The following is a 22,546-nucleotide window of genomic DNA, read 5'->3' on the forward strand; positions in this document are numbered from 1 at the left end:
TGCAGCAAAATGTTTATTTCACCACCAACCAAAAAGCTCAAATAAATATATTTTCTATTTCACATTCATTCAAAGTGCAAGCCTTTAAGAAATCAACCTTTGTCCTGCTAAAAATGTATCTTGAGCTTGATGCTAACAGTTGATTTGGCACATAAAAAAAGAGCAAATGAAAGCAACGCCATTTACCTCTAGTTAGGATTCTTAACCATTACTGAGGTGACTAATGTCAACTGGCAAACAATTACAAATGGCTTCTTCTGTCCAGGTCTAGCACCATCGGGCAGCCCATGTATCACCACGTTCCCATAATAAACAGCGATAAAAAAATTTTGGCCCTCCTTGATCAGACTGCATCGTTTTATGAGAAGCTCCTTCCAGCTTTGTGGGACAGTGGCGCTCCAGATGTGGTGCATGGATTAAAGGTTTCCAGTGGTTGAGTGTTTTGCTCCAGATTGAGTTTAGCGTCAGTCGCCATCACCAGGCATTCTCATCCTCCCAGTTGAGGTCATCTCCATCTCCCCAGCCATCTGCCTCAGCCTTAAAAAAACGGACCAAAACAGGAACAAGTGAAACATCTTTATTAAAACGGTACATTTGAAAGTCATAAAACCAACATTCTTTGGGCATAAATTATCAAGCAGAATCAAAACTTTCAATCGCGCAAGTTAGTTAGTTGTGACAGCCAAACATAATTAATCTAGTGACCCACACACATTTGATCACTAACTGACTTGGTTTTTCCAATTACAAATACAACTTTAAAATAAGTCTCTATATAATGATTCATCTACCATAAATGGATTCAATAACAATTGAAAAACCCACCTCAGACAGGTTAGCTGCTGCAAACTTGGCAGTGAGGGTTACAGTATCAATGGCTGAGTCCATCTCAAGAGTTTTATCTGAAAAGACTGCTGACGTTCCTGCGACATGCACACTTCTCTCCTCTAGAGGCAGCAGAACGGTTGAAGATAACTTGATGTCCGGCACCATGTCTGCAAACAAATCCAGTTCTGGGTCTTGCTCTACCTTCTTTTTCACCTTAATAGTGAACTCATCCCCCAGACCTCCTGTCCTGTCGCTCTTCGTTGGCACTGTTGATTTGGGCACTGGGGCTGATGGGCTTAGTGGTTTCTGGAAATCCTTTTGACTCCAGTCATCGTCCAATGAGGAAGCACTCTTACCCTGTGTCGACTGATACAGCGCCGAGGTCAGCTTTAGGGGTTTCGAGGATTTTAGTGTCAACGCTTCAGTAATTTGATCAGCGGACGTAGTGGTGCTCCGTCTGGAAGGTGTTAGAATCAGTGAATCTGCAGAAGGAGCTGTAGGGGAGAGATCCGACGTCGGTTCAGGATCCTCAAAGTCATCCCAAGGCTCCTCCTCTGCGTTCTCATTTGGGAGGCTGCTGCCAATAGCATCAACTCCCTCTGATGCCTCAATGTGGATGTGGACAGACTGCGCATTTCTACTTTCTCCCACATCGTTTTCACTCCAGTCAGGCCAGTCCTCCACAGGGCCCTCCAGCCTGTCAGCCTGCTCCGAACCGAGGAACACTTCCTGTCTATTATTATCCCGATGAAAGCCGTTTAAGGTTAAAGGCATTTTTCGGCTGTTATCTGGAAAACACAACAAAGAGGCCACACTGAATTTCAGCTACAATAAAGTCGACACCCAACTTAAACAGCATAAAGGTCTTACCAGATGATGGCGGAATCACCCTGGGCTTCTCTTGTGTGCCTGTCAAGTTTCCCACGTGGCTGAAGTCTGAGCCTTTGGTCTCTGATGGTTTGGGGAGCATATTCAGGATTTTGGAGGGTTGAACCATCTGAGAGTTTGAGCTTCCAACTATGTGGACAGGAGAAGCTAAGGAATACAAGTAAAATATCATTAGTGCGTGCTGTCGGTAAAACCTGTTTCTACCCTCCATATGCTAGTAAGAAAACATCATTTGACACTTGTTTACAAATTTTTAAATGGATTAAATTGATCTGGATAATCCTTTTGGACACTAAACGTGGAGTCCAACAATAGCTGTGTCAGCTTTTATCTCAATAAGGAGTTCCTTACTTTCAGGTGTGACCTCTGCAGACCTGGTAAAACTTGGTGTTGTGCGTTTAAAGACCTTGCTTCTGTCTCCACCAACAACCACTTGAGCTCCCAGCAAAGGCACCAACACAGCAAGACTTTGGAGAGTCATGGCAACCAGAGAGTCATTGGTGTCTCTCATCCCCAACAAAACCTGTACCCAGTAAAAAAAAAAAAAAAAAAAAAAAAAAGGGGGAAAAAAATTTATATAAAACAGTTTATAAAGCACTAGGCTGCATCCTAGAGGTGCAGACAAAACATTCAGAAATATGAGAATAAGGCTGACTGAAAGAAATAAAGGCACTGATAACTTCTCCAGAAGTGTAAGAATGAGAGAAATGTCTTGACCTGAGCAAGAATCATAAAGTAAAAAAAATAATAATATTAAATGGTTTTAACACTTGCATTCGTCATTGTATGGATGGAAAAATTGTTTTAAAAATAGCATTCAGGATTTTGAAGGAAACCAAAATGTGGATATTTTTACTGGCCCTAACTCACAAAGAAGGATATGGTCATGTTGTCCAAATTGTATTAACTGTTTCTTTTGTTTTCAAAATTGTAAGTAAAACGGATGCTACTTTAAACTCGACGTCAAATACAAGCAGGTGTAAAAAGAACAGAAAGGGACCAAGATTACATCCCTGGGGGACACCACTTGGGCATGCTGCTGATGACGACAAGTTCTTAAGTTAAATGGTGAAGATTTGGTCTGTCAATTACTCATGGATGTTGACTACTTTTGTTTGGTAACTTTACATCAACTAGTTTTAGCCCTTCATTTCTTATCATTGTGATATAACCTGAAATAAACCTGAAATCTGACAGTTATATTTCTCTCTTTATGTTTTACTATTCAACACCAACTTCACAACCAGGAGTAGGTAAGTGATGGCAGTTGGGGTTTACATGCCAAAAATACTTCAATCACAAAAAACAGAAGTAACATTTGATGATAATAGGACATGTATTGTCAAATTTGGTTGATAATATGCGGCATAACTTTTGCCCCGAACCAACAGGACCAAGACTACAACTAAAACAAATGATTTTCTGGTCTAGCTGCTTGTGCTGCACTAAACTGAAACAAATCCAAAACACCTCGACACCTTTAACTGCGCGTGTTGAGTAATAACACAAAACTGAGCTTTTACCTGAGGTAGAATCTGATTTTTTAGTTCATCGTGGGAGAAGAATTCGGCGTAGATGTGGATGTGAGTCAAGAGCACAATCCGAATGTGCTCTTCGTTTACTTGGTAGAGTTTAAGCAGCTGAGGAATCACATGTTTCCGATGAAGGGACACAGACAGCAGACAATCCTCACTGCCATCATCTTGACTGGAATCTGACCACAGAGGTGAAATTATGAGTTTTTAGTTATGCATTTACTTGCTTAAACATTTAAGCATCTCTTTTTCAAGTTACTTGACATATTCTTGATAAAATGCCATATTACCCTTTTTTGGTCTTAACAAATGAGGGAGGAAGCTCTTGACGGCCATGGGTTCTGCAAAAACAAGGGAGTGGAGAAGTTTGGGGACAAGGCGTGAAGCAATCAGCTCTTCAGGAAGGTTCTGGACTCGGTCAAGGAGAAACCTGAAATATATTTAAAAAAAAATAACACCAAAGAAAATTCAGACGCCATTAAAATTTACAATCCCTTTTCAAAGTATTCAGACTCCTAAAACGGTTTAAACATTTGTCACATTGCAAGTATAAACCTTAATGTATTTTTATTGGATTGTATGTGATGGATGAAAGTTGAAAGTCTTAAGAATGTAATATTTATATTCAGTCCCTTCTGCTCTTGCAGCTTACAGTACGTGGTTATAACGTGACAAATGTACAATATCTTACGGGATATCAATACGTTTGCAATGCATTGCAAATTATGAGTACACCTAATATTAGATTTAAACAAAACAAATTAGTACTTAAAAAATTCATTTTTTTCCTCTTCAGTCTTCAGAGTGAGGGTCTTCAGAAAATTCAGTACTTCCAGAAAGTCATTCCTATTCACAGAAGAAAAAAAAAATAGCATTGTGTTTAGAATCACAGTTTTGTGAGTATAAAATGCTCCAAATGCTAATAAAAGAAATGCACAAGAACCTGAAGAAGCTATGATTGAGCAAGGAGCTGAGTGGAGGTCGAGCCAGGGGGTCAGAGTTCAGCAGGCCTGCCTGCAGGGTTTTTGTCAGACCGTCGGAGAGCTCTTGCGACACTAGAAACGACACAGAAAAGAAGAGCAGAGGAAGAAAAAGAAGTGAAATTTAACAACTTACAACCAGATTTTCATCAAGTCATCTACACTCACCATAGTCACTCAGCAGAGGGACCAGAGCCTCCACCATTGTACCAAACGAGTAACAGTCCCGAGCGTGAGCATGGTTGTCTGGAAGGATTTGAAAGCCTTCCACCTGTCAACAATGTCTTTTGTTTTTAATGAAAATGTAGGAGGGAGAATTTTTTCCACATTTTTGTGATAAAGTCAAACTCACTGACCTGCTCTTCAGGAGGAACACAGGAGGCCTCTCTAGCACTCTGAATGCTATCGAGAAACTGACACAGAAATACAGTCAAATTAACTGATCCGTTGAAAACCAAGTTCCAAAACTTCTTTAATCTTTTAACGCGCATGTGAAAATCCACCCAAAGAATATTTGATAACAATAAATCTGCTATTATTCCGTCTTCTACCTCTGGAGTTGCTTCAGAGAACTTGCACACGGTCTCCATCCCTCCCAGCTTCCAGTGGCCGTCTTCACTGACGAACACAGAGGAAACGCAGACGTTGTTGTGGCTCGATTTACCCTGGGCAACGAGATGCAGCCAGGTTTCAACACAAGAGAGGCAAGAGGAAAATGTCCACCCGGGTCGCTGGCGACAGAAGCAAATGGATCCTAGTCTCGCTCACCCTCTCGTGCAGAAAGACGAGTGCCTGCAGGACGTCGTAGATGCCAGCGCAGATTTCCTCCGGGGACAGGCTGTCCAACAGCTGCTCCAGCGGCTGGACGTGTTCCGTCACGAGGTGGATGCCGCCGTCCTGCACCGAGCAGGACAGGAAGCGGAGCAGACACGGGTGCCTCAGCGTCTTCAGATGCTGCAGGACGTGAAAAGTGGCTTCATTAGTTGTGCGCTTAAAATTGATTCTGCCACATTTGTTTTGTGTCTGTAAAATATGCATTTCAAATGCTTGGTATTTTATGAATACAACTTAAAGCATTAGACGTTCACAAGCTCTTCAAAGCAGTCAAACCAAAGCCTATTTCATTAAGAGGACATTGTGTTTTTAAACACATTTCATCAAAGAAATAAGTCAATATTTCTTTGCTTTGGAGTTGCACAGTGGTGTGAACCTCTAGGAGAAACGGCGAACGGGAAGGTAAATTTGCAGAAACTTTGAGAGCTTCCTGTTCAAGGACACATTTCAGTGCTTTTATCCCTGAGCCACTTGGATATCACTTCTGCCCTAAAACATAGTGCTCTATTATATTATTATTAATCACCAAATCATTCTTGGTCCGTTGCTCAGGGTTTGTTTCTCCATGTTTGAGTCTTTCCTGCTACATGACACAAGGCTACTGCTCAAAGCTATGTGTGCACAGAAATGCTTAAATCTGTCTGCTGGCAACCCTTTCCTATAGTGCCGACGTGTCCGACTCCTGTCCTCAAGAGCCAGGGTGCTTCCAAGTTGAACACATCTGAATGAAATAAATGGTTTATTACCAGGCTGCTATAAAACAGAATGGCAAACTGAACAAGTTATTCAGCTGTCTGAAGGGACACACCTGTACATGCAGGGCACTGAGTCGTTGAATAGTCTTCAAGAAATGGCCCCAGACTCTTTATATCATTTCTTGGGTATGAATTGCTCTCCACTAGTGAGCTAATTATTGATTTGGGTGCAACCTTTCCAACCTGATATGCTCTTTAAATATTAAGTATTGAAAATACCACTTGTTTCATTACAATCTTGGTTGACAAAGAAGGATTTGAGGCAAACTCCTATTTAAGTAACCACTCTGCTCTTCTAACGTAATCAAAATGAAAGTGATATCAGCAACCTTGTTCAAACTATGGCCACTTTAGAAATGCTAGCAGGTCATTTAGTAGCAGGAATAAAACAATGTACAAATGAGTTTTATGATTATCCTCTGTTACAACCTAGACGCAAATTGCTGCCATGAAAAGTTATCAAAAATGAAGACTTGTTTTAATCTCAAAACTTGTGTATTAGACAGTTTCACAAAAGTTTGCTTAGTCTTTGAGAGACTTTGATAATAAATACACGTCTGTCGCTGATATTATCTTTTTAAATTGATTGAGGAGGCAAAATCTCCATCGCTACACTGAACGAAATAGTTTTGCAATGACAGCTTATTATAGGAATAAGGAGTAAATAAAATGCAGCAAGTGCAAATATTCCACAGCTCCGGAGAAAGGCCTTTATGCGAGCTCACCTTAGCAGTTTTGTTGACTTTCTCTTCATTGTCCCGCTTGTGAACAAACACAGAAGCAGGCTTCCCGTCCTGGAGAACCGCCGAGTACATGGTGGGTCCGGAGGGCAGGGTCAGCAGCGGCTCCTCCAGCAGAGTGCAACCCCGCGCCGCGCTGCTCTCTGCACCCATGGCCGCTTGTCTCCCTGCCGAACACGGGGAAACGAACCGATGCGACTGCTTGTCTCCGACACACGTACACCTGAACACCTGTTTGAGGGTGAGGCGGACATACCTGAGATCCTGGACTGGATGGACCAGCAGCCGCTCCGTGCTAAGTTAGCAGCTGCTGCTACTCTCGCCTCGCTGGCTAACCCAGCAACGCTAGCCAGCTTGTCGGCCGCTCTTTCTCGTCCAAACCGTCATTTTTATCACAGGTTATTGGTAATTTAGACAAATGCATTAACAATATATTACAACTCTAAAAAAACCCCACACATAGTTCCTATTTAAGTTCGACTCTATACCTCCAACTATTACTGCGCTGCTGTAAACACTGGTTCTTCCGGGAACGACTAAACCATCAAACAGGGGCGAATAAAAAGATGAAAAGTATCAATGACAGTACAGGGTTCAGTTGCTTTAAATGATGCATAAAAAGGGTCAAGCATGATATTTAAAAACACTCGAGCATTATAATCGGAAAATGTACCCTTGAATTAGCTTCAATTGTTAAACATATTCGCAGCAGATGTCCCTCATGTTTTACTAAGTGGTTGCAACCAAAGTGGTGCGAGATAACGCAGGTGACTGCCACATGGTGTTGAAAATGAACATAGAGAACTAGGCAACGACAAAAGTGAAATACGTTTTTAAAATATAGATTTAACGCTTCATTAGGTCTCAGAAAATATTGTTTGTCTGATCATTTTGGTCGAAATTGTTCACAGATAAGAGAGGCTCGTTAGAAGGACCTGCATGTCGGTTTGCGCTTTCAATTGATGAAAACTACATGCAAATAAGAGTGGCATACCTGACATCGTCCAGGTGGAGTGGCAGCAGAGATTTGAAGATGATTCTGGCTCTTTTAATGATTTTAAAAATATAATGTTCACGTAGCAACCAGCAATGTGTTGACAACATTTTGCTTGAGGAGGCCCTGTTTTGGTCAGTTATCGTGAGATCTTAGAAATAATAATAAAAACTGTAAGGGGAGCTTTCACTGTATGTGAGAAAACAGAAAGACGTCCTGGATGTAAGCAGTCAAAATTAGTATCGGATATCATTTTACTATGTTCAGCCTCAATAATAAGGTAAGGAGTAGTTCCCATAAGGATCCAGATGGAGCCACTTGTACCCCATCTCTAAAGGACTCTGCTGAGGTGATTTGGACATCTGATCCATACTTCTCATTTATCTTTTAATTTATTTTATTTATTTATTTATTTATTTATTTATTTATTTATTTATTTATTTATTTATTTATTTTTAGCATTTTTGGACATGTCCTACAAGAAGTAATTTTCTTTTTAGCTTTGAGACATATTGTGGTCCATTTATTAGATACTGTGCCAACTAGTGATGGCTAATTCCACAATATTTGAAAGTAACTTAATATTTTGCCTGTATTAAATGTATTAAAGGCTATTATGTGAAAATTTGATAAAACTTTTTAGCCAGTCATGCAATTCAACTTTGCCAATAGTAACTCATTACATTATTGACTGGTAATTGGCAAAGCACAAAGGAACACTTATTAGAAAACACTTCCTAGAAATTAATTCTAGATTATTTGTCAGTCTATACAATTATGAATTTTTATATCTACACATTATGTTTTAAAATATATATATATATATATAATATATTTTTCAACTGGGTTTTGCAGCCATACCAAATTACCTAAAATTTGCAAACTTGGGTATTATAATATAAGCAACTATTTAAGAGTTATTAAATCTTAAATACTTTTTAAAAAAGTGATATGTCAGTCGTATAACTTACTTCCTCATTGGTATTACAGGATTGGATAAAAAAGCCTTGATCACATTGTTTACAAGTTATTACATTAATAGCAGTTTTATATTGCTGGTTGCTACATGCAGCGTTGTGGTATTGTTTTAATAACTATACTGTTGATGTGCAGTGTTTCATTTTGTCATTGTAATAATCATTAATTGCAACCAATTAATGATTGGTATCTATCACTTTGGAATGACAGATATTGCAGGAACTTTTGTTCTTAGCAACTTTAGCTGAGTTTTACAAAAAAAAAATAAAATAAAAATAAGTTTATGAACGCTGCCTCCCTACATGTCAGGTTTAAGCCATAATTCTGCGACCTTGATGACTTTCAGAATCACTTTTAGTTCAGTTTACCATCAAAGGGAGCATTCAGTACCGCCCAATTGTGATGTATTTTTTTAGACAAATACAAAGATCACATTTTTGCCTTTGTTGCCTCAATGCTTTTGTGTGAACATTCAAGTCATGTTTTCATTTCGAAATATTAACTAAATGTGTCTGTACTAAATTAATATGTGAGTTGTTAAACTACCTCCACTGAGATAGCATCAATTTACAACCTACTTTCATCTTCACGATGATACACTTCAGCAAGCAAAACGTACATATCTCTTTGTATGTATAAATGTCTTATTAAAGCCATTACAATTGTTAAAATAATTCTGGTACTATAAACACGTTGTTTTAATCATTTACCATTCACACTAACAAGTAGCATGCACAATTTATTTCAAGCACATTTCAAAACTGAGTATAAAATGTGAGAAAATGTTGCAAGATCAAGATAAAACTTGAAGGTTTGATCCTTGAACTGCGATATCACGCAGCATTAGATCTTATTATGGTAACAAAAAAAAGAAAAAAACTTCCTTGCAGGAAGTAGTGGTGTAGATCTGATGAGAAACAAGGCTTGTTGCCCCAGTGACAAACCAGCAGTAAAGAAAAAAAAGCACACACACCCAAGTGTTGAGAGCAGGAAACAACATGGATGAACTCGGTAAGTTGACTTTCTTTCTTTGCTGATGATAACATGAAAACTGCATATATATGAAGCTTTAATACACAATTAAGATTACTGACCAAGATCAACTATATAAACACATCTGTGCTGTTCAGGATTTACTACAAACAATATCATTTTGGGTCTATCATGAGAAATTGTAATTGATCTTTTTTTTTTTATTTGTTTTACCAACCAATTGCTTTTTAGTAAGTTGTTTTGTTTTACAACATACAGATTCTGCTGACTGTGCTTGAGAAATGCTGATCTAACAACATGTAAATGCAAATGAGCAGTTTGAAAGTAATCGCAATATCTACAACGTGCTCCTTGCTTCAAACTTGACATCTAGCTTTCTTTGTAGCGACCAAAATTTTGACTCTTTCGCTCTAGACCAGTACAACGCATGTTGGATATGCTTAATTGTTTATCTCCATGTTTCCCTTTTAATAACGCGTTACAAAAAGATTTCATGAGATTGCCTCGGCATTTGTCACCACATTCTTGTGACATTAAGACAAGTTTCACTTCTGCAGCGTAGCATGTTCTCATTTCCTCAGGAAGTCGACTTTTATGAAACAACCTCAGTTTGTTTGCACCTTTATCCTCACAGGAAATTCACTACCCTGCAAAAAAAAAAAAATCTATGTTTTGTGCTGGTTAACAAGCACAATTATGTTCTCAGCTATAACATTAACACTACTCGAGATGAGTCTGTTACACCACAACCCATAAGTCGCTATGAAGCTTCACGAGTTGCATTCTTCTGCAGATTTGCTGTTGGAGGAGCTGGCTTTGAGTCCTACAGGCTCAAACAGTCTCCAAGAAGCCACCACTGCAACTGGTGGACAGGTGAACAAAAGAGAAGGAAATATGTTTATCATTTTAAATGGACTAAATCAAGGTCCAAAATATATGTAAACAACATGTCAATGTAACTTCGTTGTCCACACAGGCTCCGGCTGCCATTCTTGCAGGAGACAAAAAGAGAGAGAAAAGCTCAGCGGGCTCTAATGTCTACAGGTAATGTATAAATGCCTGTCTGCTGTTTGTCCTGTGTTTTAGTGTAAGATTAAACAGAATTTTACACAGAATTTTAGTGTTTTGTTGTATCATCACCAGCAAAAAATTAAGTCGCTACAAGACAGCAAATATATTCATACAGTTTGTCATATTTGCCTTGCAAAACAATGGTGGTCAAATATTGTTGGAATGCATAAAACAACAAGTAATTAGCGACAGCTAGTGTGGTGTGTGTGGTTGTATCTACCACACGATAGAGTTTGTGTCAAGTATGTCTGACAGGTGAAATAAGTTAAACGACATCTTGGCAACAAAACAACAAAGCAGTTGAGTAAACACACAGAAGGAAGTAATTGGAAATAAGCTCAAGTGGTAGTCAGTCAAAGACAGCGATCGGGACAAGGATGGTGTCAAAGGAGGACACAAACAAAATAAATGGATCAAAGCTAATTAAAACAGTTATAGTAAAAAAAAAAAAAAAAGGCGTGTAACAACTGAAAAACAAGATATTTGCAAAGGATCAGCTCGTCGTAAACCGAAACCACTTAAAGTCCGCAGACCATGATGAGAACATGGTTTTTTAGTCTCCACCAGTTAAAACTCCACTATGTGAAGTAAACATGTAACATCAGGATCCCACAAGGCTGCATGTCTTCTGAGTCGGAAAAACATAAATAAATCATATAATCTGATGGATTCAGTGTGACATTCAATGTAAAAGCACTTCATTAATTTGGCACATGCATGCAATGTTTTGGAGCAGCAAATGTTCTGGATAAAAAGAAAGCACACCCTTTGCAAATTAGCTTAACGCATACACTATCTGAACTTTGTGTGGTTTTAACTAGCACAAAAGCACACAGCATAGACAGCACTATGGTATTTTATGAACAAAATTTATATTGAAAGTTTAGAAAAAATTAAGCACATTCATCTGAATGCTTCTTTGAGCAAGACAATTCCAAACCATGCATTTCATGTGGTTGCAAATTTAGATCAATTTTTCATAGTATGATGATTTTATTTTGAAGATAATTAGCTATTTTGTGTTTAATAGATTTAAGTGTTGAAAATGTCTTCTTGTTTCAATCTACCTTTCACACATGCTCATAACTTATTTGTTTATGAGTTAAGTTATGCTGTTCCGGCCTTTTCTGATTTTACTTTAAATCGCTTTCAACCATCATAAAATGCATCTAAAAGCCAAATTTGCTTAGGCAAAATCTATTCCCAATATTATTTAGTTAAGCACCTAAAACATGGGGAAAAAAAAAATAAAACTGTAATTTTGGTCTCAAAATGCTTTTTTATTATCACAAAGTTTTTTGAAGTGTCATCATGTATTTATTTATAATTTATTTTTTGACATTTGTTTTTAACACAGTGACCTACCCGCTCCTGTTGCAGCTGCTCTGCCTCCGGACTCACCAACTCTAGAACTGGAGTCTATCCTACAAGACCTGATGGGTTTAGCAGAAGGGGTCAGTATAAAGCTGTTGACCTGGATGTGTCAGGAAATGGTTATAAATGATCACAATTCACATTTTGTGTGTAATAGTGTCTCGTAGAAGTGATTTCTTGGTAAAAATGAGTTTACCAAGAAATGATGCACAGTTGGAATCAGAAAAGATTTAACCCATTTGCAGAAAAATACTTTGTAGAAAAGTGGATTTTGACCAAATCTGGGGACTTATGACCCTTATAATACTGGAATGTTAATATTTTTGCAAATTTTCTTACAGCCCTTCAGGTGAGGTGATATAATCTCTCACAGCTTTATTGATACTGTTTTTCTTGTGCGGTGCTTATGTCTGCCTCACAAAAGGAACAAACTTAGTAGGAATCCTTACTAAGTTTCCAAAGGCTTGATTGGTGTCAACAAGCCTTAAAACAAAGTGAATTGTTTTAAATTCATTGCAGGTTGTTAAAATTTCCACACAGCTTTAAAACAATATTTCATAGGTATTTAAAATGTGTGACGTTAACACATTTGTTGCACCCAAATATTGCATCTTGTTAATAAGATAAAATTTAATGAGTTGAATATTTCTGATTGCAACCGTGCTATTATGGGGAGAAAAAAAAAATTGGACACTTAATCAAATACTCAGTTTTTACAAAAGATATTGAAATTTATCATTATCTACCCTTTTTTTTTCCTCAACAAAAAACATTTTATTGCAAGTAAACACTCAAATCTTACCTTGTTTTGCCAATTTAGCGAAAGATATCAACAAAAATGTGTGAATAAAGTTCACACTGCCCTTTAGATGGAAATAACTTCAGTGAGATGCTTTTGGTAACCACCTACATCCTGAGGGTGCAGTAGAGCGACATTTTATAAATGAAATAAATTATTAAGGTTTAACAGTAGAGGACAGTATTGCACCAACATCACCATTGCACAACCTGAAATAATATTTCAGTATTTGATCACTTAAGCACTTAAATCTCTTTAGCACATGTAAAGACTAAACCTGACATTTTGACTTCCATGTATCTTTATTTAGAACCACTTACCTCCATCAGCCCCTCCACCACTGACACAGAAGCAGTTTACAAAAAAAAAAGACGAGGATGGGAGATCAGGGCAGAAGGACAGCGACAGCAGCAGCTGCAGCAGCAGCGGCCCGGCAAGTTCCAACCCAAAACCCTCGATCCAGACACAGAAAACAGATTCTATAGATGACCTGCTCGGAGGGCTGAGCTCGGACCTGGAGAAGATCGGTGTGCGCACCACAGCCAAAGGCCACTGTGCTGCATGCAACAAATGCATTGTTGGAAAGGTAAAAGGTGACCTTTTTAAATTTAAATACAGCCAAAGCAGTTTTTTCACTTCATTTGACTATTATTGTTTAGATGATCACAGCTCTGGGTGAGGTGTGGCACCCTGAGCACTTTGTGTGCATGGTGTGCAAGAAGGAGCTGAGCACAACAGGCTTCTTTGAGAGAGAGGGACGGCCGTATTGTGACAAAGACTACCATCAGCTCTTTTCTCCACGCTGCGCCTACTGCAAGGGGCCGATATTGCAGGTATTACAATGAGAAACTCCAACTATGCAGTATTTCGCTTTATGCAAAGCATTTTAAATAAACTTAATCTCAGCTTCTCTTTTTGTTTCTTGATTCACATCCTAAATGTCCAGTCAAAATTTTACATCCATTAATCCACATAGTAAAATTTCGATGATTGCATGATGACATGTTGGATGTTGTTGTTTTTTTTTCATGGCCAAGACCACATGTTATGCTAATAAATAAAAGGAAAACCCATACTGGTGGTTTTGCAAACTGGGATTACCTCATGGTACAGACCAAAGACATTAATCAGAAACTAATGCAGCATCCCTGGTGATTCCCTTCATGTGGCTCACTGTTCACTTTTTTTGTGTTTGTTCACATTTAGCTACATGAGATGAGACAAACTTCAATAATCCCCAAAGAAAGTAAAATAGAGATGTAATATTTTTGGTCTTTTTTTGTTTTGTTTTGTTTTGTTTTTTCCCCTACCAGAACATCTTGACAGCTCTGGACCAAACTTGGCACCCGGAGCACTTCTTCTGCACACACTGCGGAGATCTGTTTGGGCCAGACGGTGAGATGTTTGATAATTCATTTGCCTCAGTGTAGAAATAATATTTAGCACACATTTCAGCGTATCCCGTCTCTATCCAAGGCTTCCTGGAGAAGGACGGAAAACCGTACTGCTGCAGGGACTTCTACCACCTTTTTGCTCCCAAATGCTCAGGCTGTGGGGAGTCCGTCAGAGAGAACTACCTGACTGCAGCCAATGGCACCTGGCATCCAGAGTGCTTCGTCTGCGCAGTGAGCCTCCAACACAGACCACACACACGGCTCCGGCTCACACACAACCTTGAGAATAAATGAGACAAATACCCACACACTTGCTTTGTTTGCATCGGTTTGACCACGGGGCTGATGCAAACCATATGCACGATGAAAATGTTGCGGTGGAAATGTTGCAGATAAATCAAGGAAACCATATTCTCTCTGTGTGGGTATCTTTTATATCCTCTTCAAAGCCACCGCTGTGTAGAGCAGTCGGTCAAACGCCGTCCCGTCTGCTGTTGCACTTCCCTCTTTACTCGGTCGGCGGTATTTGAACATACTAATTGCGCAGAGTTCTGAAAACTTATCAGAGGTAAAAATGGCACCTTTATGTTTGTTCTACTTTTGAATTTATATATTTTTTTACAATCTAGGACATTCAACAACTTAAGTCCATGAATATAATCCCAATAAATGTGAATATATACAGTACGATACAGTGATATTTGTGCAGTACAACCTAACTAAAAATCAAGCATATCTGTTAAGAGAAAAGAAAATGTGTAAAAGAAGCAATGACATAAGTGTGCAGTCTTAAACTATCACTTTTTTGAATACCTTTCAGCACTCTTTCTGCTTTAGTAGAAGTTCATCTGCATTCCACATCTTAACTGGAGTTAATAGTTTGATAGGGTGGGGTAACTTTTATACAGAACAGAGTGAGCAAACTGGCAAACGTGATCCAACCCTGTCAGACTAAGTGGACGTGTCTTATTCATAGCCCTCAAAGCTTCTGTCAAACTTTGTTTTTGACGTTAGCTTTGCAATGCCATGCTTAAAATGTAACTTTACTTCCATGAAGTCATAATTTTGTGGACTTCAAGGTATGCTTGGGAATACGGTGATGAAGGAAAATTGCATTATTCTAGCCAGTAACCCGAATGCTTTGGATCAATACTGACTTACGTTTGCCGCAATACACGTTTGTCAAAAAAACCCAGTTCTGCTTGAAGAAAAGTAACTCCAGACCACGATGCTGCCGTCACCAGAGTTCACCTTAGATTTTGTGTTCTTTTGGTGATATTTAGTGTTTTACATTTTGGATTTGTTCCAATTAAAATAATAATAATTAAAAAAAACCCTTAAATCTAGACGTTCACTTTAGAAGAAAGCTTTATGTTTAACAGCTCCTCTGCTGTGTTGAGAACAGATTTTATTTGCACATTTAAAAACAAAACCAGTAGTTGGCAGATATTCCTGCAGCTCCTTAACATTCGAACAACGTGATCTTCTGGAGCCTTTGTTCTCTTTCTACTGGCTATGGCTTTAACTACAAGTTGCAAATCAGCAAATGTTGGGAAGATTTTTTGCTGGGACAGCTGGACTTTATTAGTGATCAATTACATTCACTCTAATTGATGTTAGGCATTTACCCAAAAAGACTGAACAGTGGAGTTAGGTTCTTCAATAAAGTTTGAGCTTCAGGGCATACACACTTATGCAACCTCTGCACCACCAACCCTGGCCAAACAGTATATGTTTAATATCCAATAATTAATTATCAAAGATTACAGGGTTCTTAAAAAAAAAAAAAGAAGAAGAAGAAAAAAAGAGAATGTGAAACAGAATTTAGGAACTCAATAGGATATTTATTTCCTTGCACCAGGACAACTTGGGGGTGTGCCCAGACTGGATAATGTAAACAAACAAACACCTTATTAGAGCCAACCTTCTTATAAATAACAGGTTATTTTACAAGACAAAGCTGTTAATATATTCTCAGTGTTAATCCCACTGCAAATGGGTATTTTTTTTTTTCATCCAGTCAGTCATCCCTCCCGTCCCCTCCACTGTGTGTGAATGAAGTGGGCATAAGTTCAACTGAAAGCTTTTGCTCACTTCCTCAAGTTCGAATATGGATGAGAAACATAACCTTTTTCATTCATCACAATTTGTTTAAAATAATCAATGTGCTGATTTCCCAGTCGTCTCTTGTTTGCTACCAAGCAGTCATGAAGGCAAATTTTGGAAAGTAATCATAGACTACATTGCCAAAACTGTGACCGCAGTCTTGAAGAGTTGAGACACTGTTGCAAATATTTTACTGTTTTTTTTTGTTTTTTTTTAAGCAGGCAATATACACTCTTATTTGGACATTTTTGCTTACCCTAATCCTCCACTATCCTTTACTTCTCCTTTTTAAATTCAGGACTGTCTGAAGCCGTTTAGCGATGGCTGTTTCATGGAACTGGACGGTCGGCCCCTCTGTACCATCCACTTTCACTCCAGACAGGGCACCCTGTGCGGGGGTTGTGGGAAGCCCATCACCGGCCGCTGCGTCTCAGCTCTCGATCGCAAGTTTCATCCTGAGCACTTTGTTTGCGCCTTTTGTCTGCGGCAACTCAGCCACGGGATCTTCAAGGAGCAGAATGGAAAGCCCTACTGCACAGCTTGCTTCAACAAGCTCTTTCTATGAGACATTTACAGCAAGCCGCTCAAAGATGAAGACATAATGTCTAATGTTGGAAGAGGGTGGCTATTTTCCCACATCAGTGAGCTGATTATCTGTTTTTAATAATATTGCATTCCAAGGTTGTATCTCTGTTTACTGAATGAGGTAATAAGATTCAAAGCTCCTTATCCTGAAACCACTAAATACAATGTAGAACACATATGCCAAGCAAACAGGTTACACACATGTATGTTTTGATCTTAATAAAAATACAGCTGCTCTGTAAAAGTCTCAAAGATTTTTTTTTTTTTTTTTTTTTAGAAAACATGAGTGAAGGAACAAAGTGTAAAATCAGGGATAAAGTTGGTGAGAATTTTAAAGAATGGGCAGGTTATAAAAAACGATATCTTAAACTTTGAACACTTACGGCACAACTGTGAATCCACCAAGATATGACGCTCTACCTGAATTGCCAAGGAAAGCATTAACAAAATAATCAGCAAGATACTCATCATAACTCTGGAAGAGGTATTCAGTGGATCAGGGCTACACTGGCACAGTTTGTAGCACTGTTAACTCGCAGCAATATGGCTGGGAGTCTTTGCACATGGAGTTTCCATGTTTTCGTCTTGCATGCTTTGGTTTTCTCCAGGTACTTTGCAGAATTAATCCTACTCCAGATTTGTGACTGTTAGGTAAATTGATCTCTGTAAATTGTCTGTAAATTATCTGTAGGGCTAGGGTAAGAGTGTATGGGTATTTGTCCTCTGCATCTTTTTGTAGATCTATGCTGGACTAGCAACCTGTGCAGGGTTACTCCATGATCTGTGGAGATAGGCACCATGGCCCTCAATCCCTTTGACCCTGCAAAGAATAAAAGAGGATAGCCAGTGATGGACGGACAATTATCAGTCATGGACTGGTTTATTTAAAAGAAAAGCATGCTGCTCTTTTCTTGTGTCTATTTGTAATCAACTACGTATCAACCTCCTTCCACATCCCAATTGTGTTTCACTTTGTGTTGCTTGATCACATAAAATCCGACTAAAGTGAATGGATTTGTGGCCCAACATGACAGAATGTTAAAAACTCCAAGGTGTATAAACAATTCATCAAAGCACTGGATAATGAAAATGGATTCATCATACAGAGAGGTAAGTTATGCACAGTCTCATTGAGAAATCATGTACAACTATCAGTAAGTAATTATTACTGACATCGTTTTTACAACTCAATCAAAATATTTCCTATGAAGAAAACGTTACCATGTGTGAACTTTGGATGCCTGTGCAAGGTGCGCTGTTGATGCTTGGCTTTGCTTTTGAGGAGACTTCATACATCGCAATCACAAATCAAATTCCAAATGGACCATGATAAACACAAAAGCGCCAAATTAATGGATTCCATAAACTGTCCCCGGCTCGTTGTTAGACTCAGCAGTCAGGATTTACTTTCTCACAGCTTGAGAGAGCTCGTCAGGAGGTTTGTCCATGTGGCCCGATAGCTTGTCTTGGCAGAGAGTGGCAGGGATTCGTCATGCCAACCTGTGATTCCTCTGTCTCAGATTGACCACTTGGCCCCTGGCGGCCACTGGATTCAGACATCCTCTTCGTCCTCCACACAGGCTCCTTTATGACTGCCTCTCGAAGATTAATGAACGTGGTGAGGTTAACAAAGGTAGTTTTTAGAAGGAGCTCCTTCACATGCCTGCATCCCCTCAGAAACTGTTGAAGGACGAATGAACCACAAAAGTGTTTTAATGCCTCAGCGGTTGCTGGCAGATTTAAGCTCCTTCTGTCATCGGATGAGTTATATTTCGTTTCCTAAAGGCTAATTGTGGAAATTGCACACGAATATGAGGTATTTGTTGGATTGCTACACAAATAACAGAACGATTTCGCAATTTTTGCAGAATTTAAATACAAATGGAATATCATGTTTTACGTCGACTTGACTGAAAAGCAGTCAGTTTGGGGCACTGTTATCAGGAGGCTACCAAACAACAAAAAAAGCATAAAATTCTAATTTTTCATTATTTCTGTGTATTTCCTATTTCCCCAAAGCTGGGCAAAGAGTAAAAACCAATATTCTTTTTCCTGATCACTCCATACTGTCACATAATTTCCATGTGTACAGTCTTAAAAAACAAAACAAAACAAAAAAAAACATTTGCCTAATTTCTAAAGGATATGCCAATATCTCTTTTTATTTCTCATTTTTATTTTGATTATTTTTATTTTTAAGTTTGTACTACTTGGAGAAAGCTGTTGCTTTCTCCCAACTCACAGCTAGCTCTTTCTTTTCAACTAATCTAGCTATTTTTCAATAATTTTCAAAACAATAAAAATTAATTTTTGTAACATAATGCTGGCTGTCATACACATGACAATAATTTTGACATTTTTTGCAAAATATCATATTCAATTTATGTATACATTACCAATTCCTCACAACTGCCATGTCAGAACAGATCCTGTGCATTTACAACGATATGAGATCCAAGTGCCTTTACATTTTGTTTAAATAAATTAGTTACATAGTCATATAGTCACATTCAGATTCAAATGCATACAGTCCACTTCAATCATTTTAATGATACGAGCAAAATGTTGTAAGGAACCACATTTGACTGCTGAGCACGTCTTTTCCACAATTATTATGGTAATAATGAGCTAAAAGTAAAATTCTAAAACATAAACGGCTCCCTAAATTAAGTAGGAAGCACACAATAGAAAAAAAAAGTACAAGTACATTCTGAAAACATATTAATATAAGTAAAATGAGCTTCTGTAAAAATAAACCAAATCTGGGTAAAAAAATAAACCAAATCTAAGTTTTATCTGTAGTCACATTATTGATATATTTCATTCTGCTATTGGAAGCAATGAGAGCTTTATAGTTTTCCCAGTGAGCAGTTTAAGTTTTTCTCAAGCATGCCATGTGAGCTGTGTGTGTGTGTGTGTGTGTGTGCGTGTGAAGTCAGTGTTTGAATGGGAACGACGTTGAGCATTAATCATGCTGTCATCGCTGTCAGGTCCAGAGCTGCTGCAGACCGTGCACCGTGCATCATGGAAGAAGAATGGGTGTATCACATTTAGGCAGATCTAAACATTCTAGATTGTAAGTGTTTTGTGAGCTAACGGACTAACGCCTCTGTTTCAAATGAACTCATGCTTTCACTTTGTGATTAAATGATTTAGATCCTGTATGAAACAAAGGAGATTGCCTGATTCATCTGAGCATTATTCTAGGTTGTTGTACAGCAACAACAACCACAAAAAAAAAAAAAAAAAAACACTGTGGAAAGAACAGCACAGAAAAAACCCCCAACATATCTAAACACACATCTCTACCAAAAAGTAATGAGAGTGAGAGAATAAGGAGGAAAAAGATCCACTGGCACAGAGTAAAAATGAGAAAACACGGAATGCTTTTGCAGGAGTTAGTGTAAAGTCAAGTGACATTTACAACGGTGAACCCGAGTTGAAATTGTGCAGTTTGGAAAGTAAGATGGAGGTTTGAGCTTGATTGGAGAAGGAACTAACGGAGTGAGGGGTAAACTGGAACATAATAGGTGTTGGGGCTGAGGGAAACAGAGGGGTGGGGGGAGAAGAGGGGATTAGAAGCATGGTTTTAGGAGGATTCTTTTTGTTTGAGACTGTAACCAAACACTTACCGCCTCTCCTGTAAAATGTCTGTGTCCGCCAGGCCACCCCTGATGGGGACGGCGGGGCGCCCTATCCAGCCCGTTATGGCCCCACTGTGGGTCATACCCGGCTAGGCCCTACCCTAAACTATAAGTTCACATCAGCTCTGAAGCTGTCACAAGGTACTTATACACATTAATCACTACATTTACTCGAAGACGCATAACACACATCTGTGGAAATGCCGAACGGAGACAACTCAATGAACTCAGCTCCGGTAGGCACAGTAAAATATGGATGGATCAGATTACTGCAGCATCATTACTGAGTGTTCCTGTATGCCATATGTGCTAATGAACACAAACTGCCACTTTAGCTACAGTATATCACAAGGATGTACGCTGTACCTCAGTGGTTTTCAGACTTTTTCTCCCAAGTATTACCTCAAAGAATTGATTCTCCCTAAATATCCTCATTATTGCTGATCAACCTGACAGTCATGTTTTTAGAATATGGGAGGAAGCCAGTGTACCCAGAGAGAACCCACACATACACATGGAGAGAACATGGTATATTTGTTCAGAAAGGCTAGGATTCAAACCTTCTTGCTGCAAGGCAACAGTACTATTTACTGCACAATTGTATAGCCCTTAAAAGGCAATATTACCAAATACTGAGGACATGTATGTAACTCCTGAATATTAGGAAACCTAACAAAACCTAAAGAATGTTTTTTTTTATCTTGATATTAAGCAAACAGAAACAGGTTTTTATAATCCTAACCAATTCAAAACAATGACATTTAATCAGATTTGATTTGATAGTATTTAAAAAAAAAAAAGGCTATGTGTGTTTTTATACTGTGCAAATATATAAAGACCTGGTTTGAACTGTTTACAAACTCGATGGCCTCTTCATTAGGAATGTCTCTTGACTTGCTTGTCGCAGCACACATAGTGAATCAGGCATCATAAGGCAGCAACTCAATTCATTTGCATTTCCAACACCTTGTTGATTCTGATCCAAAAACAAATTCTGGCAACTCTGATTGCAGAAAGTCACTGGTAAGTAACAAGTGAGTGTGTACATAAGCACATTTTTAAGAACTGCGTTTTCTACAACGCTGTGGCATAAGGTAACCAATTGCTGAGCCTAGAAAAAAAAAACAAACAAAAAAAAAAAACACAAAAGAATCAATAAAAAGGAAAAGCCAAATTAACAGAACTCCACACTACATGGTGGTCCAACAAGCAGATGAAAAAGTAGCTTAAAAGACCCGCTGGGACTAGAAGGGTTGTGGTGTTGAAGATTAAATGAATGTGTTCTCCGCTGTTAAGAAGAAAATAAAAACTTTGACACCTTGGTAATTACATTTAAACAGTGAAAAGCTGAGCCGGAAAACAACTGTACTTTGTGAGTGTTTGTCTTGGCCCGCTGGTGATGCTGGGAGCAGGTATCACACCTGATTCATGACTGGCTGCTCTGTGCAAAAGGAACTTGTTGTTGTTTTTGGCTGAACACGGAGTTCTACTTGCTATCTCAGCCTCTCTCTCTCATACCAGCAGACATATAAATGCCACACACGAAAAGCCAGCAGCCTTGTAAATCCTATTTAGGGATTTTCTATTCATGCCATTTTGGATTCGCACCACATGATTGTGTAAAGAGACATGGATAATGCTGACGAAACATGACTACTAATAGCTTGAGCTTATCCACTTATAAAGACTAATAAAGTGGCTTATTTGCTCACAGAAATCAATTCAGATATACGCCGAGTACCTTTGGATTTGGTCGCCAAGGTCAACTGCACGCAGACGGAAAACACACATGGCAGCTTATGTAGTCTTTTTATGAGTTTGGTGTCCGTTTCTGTTTTTGAGTTCTCAAGAAACCTTGGTTTTCTGAGTAGTTGACACAAAGCGTATCTGTGTGAGCATCGCTGCTTTTCCTGTGTGCCCACTGATCCTTAACCAAGTGAACTTGGGTACTCTGGTTTTATCGTTTAAAAATGAGTCGGCTTCTGGGGAACACTTCTGCTGCACATCTCTGTGTCGTCTCTTTAACATTGCCTGCCAAGGACTCCATC

The 22,546-nt window shown here is 38.7% G+C and overlaps 2 protein-coding genes across 2 annotated transcripts; one reads left to right on the forward strand and one right to left on the reverse strand.

Annotated features, from left to right (window-relative positions):
* Nucleotide 1: 1 nt before the first annotated feature.
* scyl3 (SCY1-like, kinase-like 3) lies at nucleotides 2-7,165 on the reverse strand. The gene is made up of 14 exons (XM_015033135.1): nucleotides 6,817-7,165; nucleotides 6,546-6,727; nucleotides 5,000-5,185; nucleotides 4,783-4,896; nucleotides 4,588-4,644; nucleotides 4,400-4,502; nucleotides 4,195-4,306; nucleotides 4,020-4,097; nucleotides 3,542-3,681; nucleotides 3,240-3,430; nucleotides 2,068-2,239; nucleotides 1,699-1,863; nucleotides 826-1,616; nucleotides 2-537 (listed from the first exon to the last, which is right to left on the reverse strand). The coding sequence occupies exons 2-14, from the start codon at nucleotides 6,711-6,713 to the stop codon at nucleotides 475-477; spliced, it is 2,340 nt and encodes a 779-aa protein (XP_014888621.1). The 5' UTR covers nucleotides 6,714-6,727; nucleotides 6,817-7,165; the 3' UTR covers nucleotides 2-474.
* A 2,256-nt stretch (nucleotides 7,166-9,421) lies between these two features.
* lpxn (leupaxin) lies at nucleotides 9,422-17,098 on the forward strand. Its single transcript, XM_015033136.1, has 9 exons — nucleotides 9,422-9,543; nucleotides 10,319-10,398; nucleotides 10,502-10,569; nucleotides 11,954-12,050; nucleotides 13,080-13,355; nucleotides 13,429-13,602; nucleotides 14,083-14,164; nucleotides 14,246-14,394; nucleotides 16,568-17,098. Exons 1-9 carry the CDS (start codon nucleotides 9,531-9,533, stop codon nucleotides 16,832-16,834), a joined length of 1,206 nt encoding a protein of 401 aa, XP_014888622.1. The 5' UTR covers nucleotides 9,422-9,530; the 3' UTR covers nucleotides 16,835-17,098.
* The last annotated feature ends 5,448 nt before the right edge of the window (nucleotides 17,099-22,546 follow it).

Source organism: Poecilia latipinna, unplaced genomic scaffold, assembly GCF_001443285.1.
Source record: "Poecilia latipinna isolate Pla-1442-1.1 unplaced genomic scaffold, P_latipinna-1.0 Scaffold258, whole genome shotgun sequence".
In the NCBI taxonomy this organism is placed as follows: Eukaryota; Metazoa; Chordata; class Actinopteri; order Cyprinodontiformes; family Poeciliidae; genus Poecilia; species Poecilia latipinna.

Excerpts from the sequence above, each read along its gene's own strand:
- lpxn (XM_015033136.1), top strand. Across the intron at positions 13,603-14,082 it reads GCAAGGGGCCGATATTGCAG|AACATCTTGACAGCTCTGGA; the intron begins GTATTACAATGA and ends TTCCCCTACCAG. Across the intron at positions 14,395-16,567 it reads CAGAGTGCTTCGTCTGCGCA|GACTGTCTGAAGCCGTTTAG; the intron begins GTGAGCCTCCAA and ends TTTTAAATTCAG.
- scyl3 (XM_015033135.1), bottom strand. The coding sequence starts at position 6,713 with ATGGGTGCAGAGAGCAGCGCGGCGCGGGGTTGCACTCTGCTGGAGGAG. Across the intron at positions 4,645-4,782 it reads TCTCTGAAGCAACTCCAGAG|TTTCTCGATAGCATTCAGAG; the intron begins GTAGAAGACGGA and ends TTTCTGTGTCAG. Across the intron at positions 3,682-4,019 it reads GAAAAAAATGAATTTTTTAA|GTTTCTCCTTGACCGAGTCC; the intron begins GTACTAATTTGT and ends AATATATTTCAG.